The 11069-nt window shown below is 43.3% G+C and overlaps 1 protein-coding gene across 1 annotated transcript in view; it reads left to right on the plus strand.

Annotated features, from left to right (window-relative positions):
* The window catches only part of PDE9A (phosphodiesterase 9A), a gene marked incomplete at both ends in the record, with an annotated part of 50083 nt that extends 40226 nt beyond the window's left edge, over positions 1 to 9857 (plus strand). Inside the window, 8 exons of the mRNA XM_082009770.1 lie at positions 1796 to 1900; positions 3055 to 3137; positions 4017 to 4173; positions 5353 to 5466; positions 6164 to 6268; positions 7723 to 7851; positions 8041 to 8136; positions 9807 to 9857. Coding sequence (XP_081865896.1) covers positions 1796 to 1900; positions 3055 to 3137; positions 4017 to 4173; positions 5353 to 5466; positions 6164 to 6268; positions 7723 to 7851; positions 8041 to 8136; positions 9807 to 9857 — 840 coding nt within the window. The remainder of the gene's footprint in view (positions 1 to 1795; positions 1901 to 3054; positions 3138 to 4016; positions 4174 to 5352; positions 5467 to 6163; positions 6269 to 7722; positions 7852 to 8040; positions 8137 to 9806) is intronic.
* Between the last annotated feature and the right edge of the window lie 1212 nt (positions 9858 to 11069).

Raw genomic sequence — 11069 nt, forward strand, 5'->3', positions numbered from 1 at the left:
TAAAAATAAATAGAGAATTTCCTCCTCCTGTCTCACAGCCTGAAAACATGGGAAACAAGGTGATATGTCAACACACATCAACATGCCACCCACACACATTACTGCAGGCAGCTTCCTGTTAGCTTGTATCTCCAAGTAATTTGTTACCACTAGCATTTAAGACAGCCTTGTTATGAACAATGAGGGGAGTTTATTATGTATTTTTTACAAAGGTAAGACAGAGTGAGATTTCCTTTCTTAAACACTAGCTTTGCAGAAAGAAAGATGATTTTAAAAAGCCCCCAGGACTCTGCTTCAAACTATGATACTCCCCCAGGCACAGCATGAGCACCAGTTTGAACTTAAGTGGATGAGAAAAAGCCACCTCATGCATATGCTTGCTTTCTTGCTCCCACATCCACTGGCTACAGAAATGTTCCAGAAAGGGGAGGAAAAGATGACTAATACAACTCAGTGACTCCAGCCCTTCAGTGCTCTGAGTCAGGAGTCCTCTGGGATGCTCTGGGCTCCACTGCTGGATGTATACATTACATCTGTGCAGTGCTGGATGGTGCCTGGGCGTGACCACGGCGTCCATGTGGAGGCTGTGCAATACTGCCCACCACCTGTGAGCCTGGCTGTCAACCATATTGTGCCATTAGATATTCATTTTAAAACCATGTAATATATTTGTAAAGTCCTTGCTGCAGAATAATCTGAACAGCTTTTGCAATGAAGTCCCTAAATATTGCGTAAGCACTGAAAACCCACAGTTCTCTTGACCTCATCCAGAGCTTTGTGGGTTCCTAGAAGTCAGGTCCCGGGTTGAAGGGTTTGATCCTGATGGGGCTTGAGGGATCTTGAAGTAAATTCACTATTTAGCTGGAGAAGGGGACATGAATTCCGTCCATGTCATTCATTCAGGCTCAGTAATTGAAACACATGCATAAGGGCTCTCTAGGGTCCAGGCTAGGGAAGAATCAGCAGAAAGGGTCCAGCAGTGCTGCTGATGCTTGCCTGTTCTGTGCAGGGCAGGATACCAAAGGCTACCCAGTGCACTGGAGGAATGACTGCGGGATGTGTTAACCCAGCTGTGCCAGCTTCACTCAGCTAGCCCGGCTGACAGTAGCGAGGACACATGGAAAGACAGGATTTAGCTTGCATTTGTAATGAGGGCACATAGCCAGGATCTGTAGAAAGGTAAAATACACAAAAATCAGTCTCATGTGCCTATATGGCTGAATCCCTTCCATGCTGCCTAGCATAGGAAATCCACACAGATATGCTAGTGCATGTGCATTCACATCTTCACTTTGCCAAGCAGCACGTCCCAAAGTGCCACCTCTGAGCATTTGCAAACGAAATAACAACTACATTTCAACCCTGAAGATTTCAAAGCTGCAATTTGCATTCAGCGGGATGTACTTTGAGTTCTTTACACACCCCACAGTCATCGTTTAACCACCGCATGGTTTGAAATACAAATTCAGGACGAGAGCACAGGGTCCTATCTCAATCTTGAGATGCACTTGCAGCTGTGCTGGGATGTTTACCCATTGCTAGCTGGTATGAGAGAGAAGTTGCTATAAGCTTTACCTGCTGACAAATTCTCGAAAGGCAATAATCTCTCACCCTCCCCCAGGAAGGCGGAGAGTGTCAGAGGACCTTGTGCTGTCACTCTGTCCTAGCAGAAAATAATACTGGGCTCCTGTAGGGATATACAGTGCTTCCAGAGAGGCTCGGAAGTGTATGTAATCATGTTTTTACAAAGAAAGAGCTCTCCTGTCTCTGACTGCTTCATTGCCTCTCTCTGCAGCTGTGTATTCATGACAATTACAGAAACAATCCTTTTCATAATTTCCGGCACTGCTTCTGCGTGACCCAGATGATGTACAGCATGATCTCGCTCTGCAGCCTCCAGGTATGACCCCACCTCAATAGTATCACTCAATTTCCACCATGAGGCACATGTTCATCCACTGAGCACCACGACACCTGTGCCACTTTTCTTGCAAAAGAGGCCACCAGCTTGCTGGCAAGTGAGGAGCTTTGCAGAAGCTGCACTTGTTCAGTTCCTGGAGAAAGGAGGAGCGGTGTTGCATTTCCACCTCTGGCTGCCCACTCAGCCACCCCATCCCAGACCCCAAGCACCTACACAGCTTTCTGAGGCTGCTGGGAAGCTACCTTCACCTCCTGGATATCCCCAGTTTGTACAGTAAAGATCTTTTGATGCTTTGATAGCATGAAACGTCTATGAAGCAGATCCAAAAGCCTACTAAATTATGGTCTGTGGATATAGTCTTAATCTGTGACACAAAATGTTCCCACAACAGGTTTTCTCCAAATGTGTGCTTGCACCTAGGTGAGCTACTGCAAATAATGCCTTGCATGTACTGTATGCAATATTTACATTTGTCCTGTACTTTGTCCAAAACTATAGGCATAATTTATTTTCATTGACTGGATAACCAGTGTTTATATATTAATTTCCTTTCTGTACAAACCAGATTTTATTTCATTAAAAAATCCCTTTCTTCTTCATAGTTAAACATCTCAGTTAATGGCCTAAGTCTATTTTCTTGCCAATAAGAGTATGAAGAAAAACTTGCTCTAACGGAAGTTCATCCTATTGAGAAGCTGTGGGAATGCAACACTTTTTTTCTCACTCTTCTAATAACTTTAGTTGATGCAGAATGCAATGGCAACTATGCTATCTTCCAGCCCTCCCTTAACTAATCAGGATGCTCAAATGACTTGTAAGAGACTGTACTAATATCTCAGTGCTTTTATATGATCTCTGCAGTAAAAGCAAGTTTCAAGCAAATTGCCGTCTCTGAGCTGCTGTTATTTAATGCAACAAAGGCAAATCTGAGTCATTTTTACTGGAAGGGAAGGCAGAATTCTTTTTCTTGACTGAAGTAAATTGATCTATGGAAAAACACTTCATTTTGCTCAGATATTCATTTTGCATTTCTCTAAAAAGTAAATGTGGGTGGTTTTTTTACTACTTTTCATTTATGGGGATAAGGCAAGTAGAAATCGTAATAATACATTATACTGTTTTGTATTTTGCAGGAGAAATTTTCCCAAATTGACATCTTGATTCTCATGACTGCAGCAGTATGCCATGACTTGGACCATCCGGGCTATAACAATACGTAAGTCTGTCTCTTGCTTTCTGTTCCCTTAAAATTTATTGGGAAGATAATACCAACTGGCATTTTTGGTAGGTCAGATTTTCCTTCTCACAGCTTGAGCTGGCCATGACCTTCCCCCAAGGCCTTCCTGTTCGCTCACACAGGGGCCAAGGCAGAGCTTCATGCAGAAAACTGAGGTCTTGGTTGGGGTTGCCAGCTGTCCTTGGCTCTGTAAAAGGAAAATGCTTTTTCACATTTCTATTCCAACGCTTTCCCCCACTCCTGAGAAAACAAGGTAAAATGTTCTACAGCTGAGAGAAGGAGCATAAATGATTATAGCTCCGTTGACTGAAATGGAATAATTGCACTAAAATGCAAAGGGTGATTTAACTTACACCTTATTTCATAATTATAAATAATGAAGTGCATATTATTCCATTTATTATCATGTGAGGAAATTAGAATTGTTGACCCATGGACACTTTTGTGTGCATGTATGTGTGAGTGAAAAAGAGAGAGAGAGAGAATCTAATTTATTTGTAGCCATTCATTAAATAAGGGCAGAACGCAATTCTGACTGGGATCAGTGAGAATCTGCCCGTTAACACTCGTGGGGGTTGAACGAAGCCCAAACATTTCCTTCTGTGTTTGTTCTATGTCATTTTAAGCTACAGAGACTTGGTAAAATTAAAAAAACAAACAAACCATACAGCAGAATAGTGCCTGAGATGATATTAAATTAATATCTATCTTCTCTAAAAATCTGATTGAGTATTAATCAAAAAACAAACTGTAGCTAATTGAATAAGTATACAAAAGAATGTAAATAAAAGTAAGCAGCATGGTTTAGAGCAGCTGGTGTGTGTCTGCAGGAGTTCTCATTGTTTTTCTTCACATCAGCTATCAGATAAATGCACGGACTGAGCTTGCGGTACGCTACAATGACATCTCCCCACTGGAGAACCACCACTGTGCTGTGGCTTTCCAGATCATTTCCCAGCCAGAATACAACATTTTCTCCAATGTTGACCAGGACCAATTCAAACAGATAAGGCAGGTATGAATGCTGCTCCCATCTGTGTCATACAAACTGTTCCTGAAGATGTAAGCACGCACACGCTTCACTGCTGTACAATGCGAGTGAATCATTCTCACTAGAGGGTAGGACTGAAAAAGCCCCTCACACTGGAAGGATCCAAGAGGGATTCTTCAAAAATTTCCACAGCAGCACTCCCTGGAATGTCTTGCTGAGAAATAATGAGTACATCCTGTCTATTAAAGCCTATGACATTTTGGGGGTAGCTGTTTGTATTATTGAAGGAGCCAATTAGTTCTGACTGGGAAAGGATTAAGCTCTCATGGCAGAAGTTTATGCTTTAAGAGAACATTGTATTAATTTTAAGAGGGGCTTCAAAATGGGAAAAGATTTACAACAGCAGAGCACTGGTACTGTTGGAAGAGGCTCTGGTGGACCGGGAGTCATCAGTTATCTCAGACAGTGAACAATACTACAATTCCCATTAGAGAACTAAGGGACAAAATGCAGTCTTAGTTTCCATGTTACACCTTCCTTACACACCAAATGAAAAAGCAGACCAATGTAAGGGCTCAGATACCAATCTGGTTGGAGTTATTGATTCTGTCAGTGCATGAGAAGCAGGCATGGGTCCAAAATGGATAATCTGTATGAAAACCCACAACTTTAAATTAACCATGTTTTCCCATCATAAGCGCTGACTAGTGGGAGGATAGAGAGTTCCTTACACATTGGCTGCCTCTGGGTATTTCAAAGCCCTTAATCCGAGGAGGATGAGCACAGAGGACATCCACATCTACTGATTTTTGTCTCTTTTCAGGGCCACTAAGAGTCAGCAGCAAAACCTATAGTGCTTTCCAAGGAGCCAAAAGTGGATCTTGGCAAACAGTGTGGCTTTTAACATGCTGTTGTACAGTTTGTTTTTCCACAATTGGTCAATCAGAAAGGAAAAACCTCAATGCCTCTGGAATAACACACCAGTGTTAGAGATCAATCCAGCCATGATCTCCATACACCATGAACTCTTTATAACCCTCTTCAAGTTTGCTTGGCCGTTTCAAGTCAGAAACGTCCCCTGTCAGTATTAACAATGTAATGCATCTGAAGCTTTTTGTGTGTAAGAAAGACCCTACTTTGCTCTGTAATAGTAGACTTTGTAAAGAGTGTCAAGTTAATATGTGAACATGTTTTCTTTGCTAGGGGATAATTACATTAATCCTGGCTACAGACATGGCGAGACATGCAGAAATACTGGACTCTTTCAAGGAAAAAATGGAAAATTTTGATTACTCAAATGAAGAACATATGACCTGTGTAAGGAGGTTTTGTAGATTATTATTTTTCTGTGCATAATGTGAAAGTTTGTAGATTAACATTCAGTTGTTTAAAAACCAAGATTCAATATACATTATCAAAACCAAATCCTTCCTACATCCTCTGCCCCACCAAAAAGAATTAAAATTCAGAAGTGCTCTATATAAAATAGATTATTCCAGCTTTAGAAATCCTGGAGTCTCATCAAGAAAAAAAAAATATTTACTCTTTCAGGAGTAAATTTTTTCTGTATCTTTCAGGACACAAATTCTTATTGCTCATTACTGTGGTGCAAAAAGTATCCACAAGAATACAAACTCCAGTCTCCTCTACTTCTTAATCCATTTGTCTTTGATGTCCAAGGAAGCCTCTCCCCAGCTGCCCCTGAGTGCTCCACAAACAACTTCATGGTCATTTTGGCTGAATCTCTTCATGCAGCAGATAAGAGCATGTCCCACTGTGACACATCCCAGTGCTACAGACAGGGAAAACCGAGGCAGAGAGGGGATAAGTGATTTACACAGGGTAACTGAGAGAGTGAAAAAGAATCCAGATCATTTGAGACCTTGGATTTAATCCTGAAACTGTCCTTTGTGTTTGAAAACATTGCCTCCCACTGCATTGTAAAGACATAAGCTCTGGATAGGGGAAAAAGGGCTGGCGATGACTGCAGTATTAACATATTATTCTCCTTCAGCTGAAGATGGTACTGATAAAATGCTGTGATATCTCCAATGAAGTCCGCCCAATGGAAGTGGCAGAGCCCTGGGTAGATTGCTTACTAGAAGAATACTTTATGCAGGTAAGAACGAAGGAGAGATGCAGTTGCACAAATTGCTGCCCTTCCTGAAGCCCACCTCTGCTCTGCTCTGCCCAGGCTTGCTCTAGGATGGAAAGGCTTCTTTTACAGAAAACGGGAGAAGGATGTCAGCAAGAAAAGCTGTTCAGAAAGCAAGCGAATGCAATTGACTGCAATTTGCAGATGAAAGACAATAGCAACCTAGAAATCCTAATACTGGCAGACTGAAGGTTGTTCTCTGTAAAGTGGTTGCCTTGTGAGTTTGTTTGACATATAAATGATTTTTGAGCCAAAATGGCAAGAGCAGTGGCAAGAGAAAGCTGTCAAGTAAATGACATCAAATACCACACAGGAACTAGTTTAGCTAATTTTCACTGTGTGTGAACAATTGCCTAAAGAGAAGGCAGACGATTTGCTGAGGTGTGCAAAGTCAGACTTTAAGCTCCCCAGACCACTGCTCCTCACTGGATTCCCAGCTGGACACAGTTTCTGATTGCTTAAAAAATGATCCCTGGAAGAACAGCCCTCAGCTGCCTTCAGCACATGGGCTCCCAAGCAGTGTGTATGTGCAGTGGAATCTCAAGGGACCCACAGCTGCAGTGCTCTGAAGAGGAGATGCCAGAGCTGTCTTGTGTGTTTTGTCTATACTTTGATAGACTGCCTGCTGAGGACGGCTTCTCACAAGAGGCAGAGACCTCAGATGATGTGTCAGAAACACTCCTCGCTCTACTGCATCTGCAGCTTTTTGCTCAGAATTACAGTATCTGTGTGCCTTACTGTTTTGGCCACCCAGCAAAAGCACTACGTGCCAAAAGAATCAATAATTGAGAGATAAAGTCTGCTACAGGATATCTTTTTTGTGCACACAGTCTGTGAGTTCCTTGCATATGAACCCACATAGAAACAGTGAGTTATATGGTCAAGTGGGTAGCTTGGTAAATTCATTGAGTCAATGAAACTGTTCTCCATTGACCCAGCTTGCCAGAACTAGTTTTAATCGTTAGTAAAGATGGATATATAATTTCTGGTTGAATACCCAAAAATAATCACTCTCTGGAGAATGATGAGGAAATCAAAGACCTATTCCTTCTCTTCCAGAGCAGCGAAAGTCATCGCCACCTTTCTGAATGCTCAGAAATATTTTACCTCACAAGTCCCATGGGTTCTCAAAGAGAACCAGGTGGCCTCATTGGCATGTAAGCCTGGAGGTGGATGCTTTCATGCCAGTGCTGTGCAGATGTAACCAGACAAAGTTCTCTTTATTCAGAGGCTTGCTCTCAACAAAGCAGGAGACATTGGCCAGAGGGAAGCATATTGCTATTCTGTGCTATCTTCAGACACCACTGAGATCTGTATTTGAAGGCCACTGCTTTTTAGCTGGTGATCTGCGTGGTACATTACTCTCCCCACAGGCTTCTAGCCAAGATTAATATTTGTTAACTCTGAATTTGTTCCAGAGCGACCGAGAAAAATCTGAGGGGCTTCCAGTGGCACCGTTCATGGACCGCGATAAAGTGACCAAGCCGACAGCACAGATCGGCTTCCTGAAGTTTGTTCTCATCCCCATGTTCGAAACAGTAACAAAAGTAAGTCACCCAAGGCCAGAAGCAGAAGTGGGGTTGTGCAGAGCATCAGTGTTTGCTCTGACAGGTGTTTTGTTAGCCAGAAAGACAGGGATGTACAGTTCACACCCTGTCTTTCATCTCATTTCTAGCACGTACAAGTTAATGAATACAAAAGGAAATGTTGATATTGTCTCTCTTGTTTTCACCTAGCTATTCCCAGAAGTGGAGGAGGTGATGCTCCAACCCCTTTGGGAATCCAGGGACCGCTATGAGGAATTAAAACAGATAGATGATGCTATGAAAGAGGTAAGCTCTAAATATCTCTTTGATAAAGAAAACACTATGATTGAATAAGTCAAACATGATAATTTAATAGCAGCTTAATTCTGAAACAGTAGGAATGCTTATGGCATAATCATGAGGAACACATTCATTACACCTGGCTAGAGAAAGGCGTGTACCATGAGCAGTAAGTCTGCGCAAGAGCATGCCCTTGCAGAATTGACCAGGGACCACACGAGTATGGCGGTGGGAAGGGACCTGCTTGCAAGAGAGGGACCTCGAGACAAACCCCAGAGATAACCACCTGCAGGGAGTGTGTTAGCAAACACCTCTTCCTGGAGGGAGCCGCCTTCCCCTGGGAAGGAGTTAGCCTGGGCTAGATTTGGAGGAAAACGTCCTGGGGTTGGGCAGTTCAAGGCACTGCAGCACCAATGTGTAAGTTTATTTTCTGGGAAGAAACTTCCACTCATGTGTCTATCCCCAAGGATGTGCTTGAAATTTTATGAGGAATTACTCTCTAATACACAGCACCTAGTAGGATTAAACACACAACCAGTGAAGTCATTTTATGGCCCAGGCTGAGTGGGAACCTCTATTTACAGGGCATCTCTCATTTTGACGTGTAAGGCTTAGGGGAGGTAGGATGTACGTATAACCACATTTGCTGTCTCTGACCATGTCTGCCTTGCCACAGGAGCCTGACAGGGCAGAGACCGAGGCCAGGCCCCGGGAGCAGTTGCCCCATGACTGCAGTGCAGCAGTCGGCGTGCTGGCCCGGCTCCCGCCACGCCTGCCACCTGTGGCACCGGGCCTGCACGCCTGCCTTGCACGCCTCTTCGAGTGCTTCCTTTTCCTGCCGAGGCAGACGACAGAGCCACCCCAAATGGCATCACAGTGTAGGGGTTTTCTGACACAAGCAAATTTATCATGTAGACGGGGTGCTATTAGTCACTCTGTCATTAAAATAAATTGGGAAGTGCCCTAGGGCACTAGTTGTGCTGATATTGTTTGATATGTGGGAAATGAAGGTTCATTCACTTGATCATCCTTGGCTGGATGAGGGGAATAGCAGCTTTCTGGTGTCGCTCCCACCTCCTTCCAAGTGCTTTGGAGGAAAAGCCGCTCAGCAGCACAAACACTAAAGATGGTTAATCAAAAAGCACATGCTTTGATGCACCAAGTTATAAATTAGAAGAAAGTCTTTTAGGCATTCTTCAGTTTAAAGTGGAGCACTTCTCAAAGGGGGGAAGAAGACTCAAATATGACTGCCAGACTTTCCGAGTCCTATTCACCTTTCAAGCTGAGCCGAGGTTTTACTTCTGGTTTACAGAAGCTGTCAAAACAGAAATTTTATACAAACTGATGGAGCTTTAATTATGGTGTATTAGCAGAAGAGGTCTTAGGAAAATAGGAGCTGCCTGAATTCAGAAATATCCTGAGACAAGAGGAGATAGTTAATAATAATAGAGCCTAGCACGGCAGATGACGAGAAACACCGAGTGCTGTTTACTCAGGACATACATCCAGACATGTTTGGATTAAACGGTGCCTGTGATATACCACACCACTGCCTATTATTTCCCGAGAAATGTCGCACATGCCTTGCAGAGAGATGAACATTCGACTCACAGCAACAGTGGAAAGCAGTCCTGTGTGAGTCAGGGGTATTAATCCCACTTTGCTCTCCATTTCAGTTGCAGAAAAAGAAAAATGAAAGTTTGACCACCGGCAGTACCGAAAAGTGAGATGAAAAAGACTTTGAGCAAAACACAAGCCCTAAGGTTATTTTGGTTTTGAGAAATACTGTATTTGCCAAACAGACATGGTGGCTCCGTCAAAATCCAACTGGGACCATGTATGCGGAGAGGTGGCAGGCACGGATGCCCTGCCTGCCTGCCTGCCCGGGCACCTAGCCTACAGCCTGCAGCCTGCTCATGCAGGCGCTGCCGCCGTCGAGCACCGAGGGCTGCCCTCACTTCGGCATGCCCACCGCAGCCTCCTCAGCAGGTCTTCCCCTGCGGACGTTGCACAGGTTGCAGCATGGCTCAAATCTTCAGCAGATTTCCCTTCTTGGTGACCCCACTGACCACTACTACCAGTCTGTAGAGACAAAGTGGAATTCAGTTAAGGAGCCTTTTCTGGGAAATGATCCACTGACATTCGAAAACAAAAGAAAAGGTTGTTTTAGTCAACATACTATATATACATGTACAGCAATGTGCAAATTACAGCATTGCTTAACAGATGCTTATATTCTGACAGGGGTCCTGCCATATATTTTTGTTTGCCAAGTAGGCCCTAATGACACATTTCTCTGTATTATTCTCTGAATTCCATAGTATTCACAGTACATTCAGAAGCCCAACATAGTGGATACTTTTTTTTTTTGTTTTCTGCACTAGAAGAAATCAGAAGAAAACTTAGTGAGTTTGCAGGTTTGCTTTGTGGCCTGGTAGAGCTAGACATCACAGGATCCTTCAGCACGAGCAAAGAAGGGAGCACAAAGCTGAAACCACTGTGCAGGCATATTTTTATCCTTGTGGATGCAAAAAGCAACAAGAAAAACCTTCAAAGATGTACAGATTTTTTTTTTTTTACTTTTAAACTGATCTGCTAAATAATATATTCTTCTACAGAAATGGGTGTTGTATTTGTTTGCTTTTGCCTATGCGTTCACGTGAGAACTGTCTCTGTTCCTAAAGACAAATGCTTTCATAATGAATACAAGGCAAGGGGCTGTAAAGGAGAGGGGAGGGTCGGTTCTCCTTAAGAGGAGAAGCTTTAGAAACATTTTTTGTGGCATACTTGCTTCATAAGCACAATACCAAAAGAGCTTCACTTCCCTTGATGACTTTGTAAAGGCTGGGAGCCAAGCTCTGCCCGGAGTGGCAGTCACGCAAACAGACAGCAGACAATACTGTGATCAACTCCTGTGCACCGCCTTGCTGAAATTCCCC

Source organism: Phaethon aethereus, assembly GCF_964289735.1.
Source record: "Phaethon aethereus genome assembly, chromosome: 1".
NCBI classification, from domain to species: domain Eukaryota; kingdom Metazoa; phylum Chordata; class Aves; order Phaethontiformes; family Phaethontidae; genus Phaethon; species Phaethon aethereus.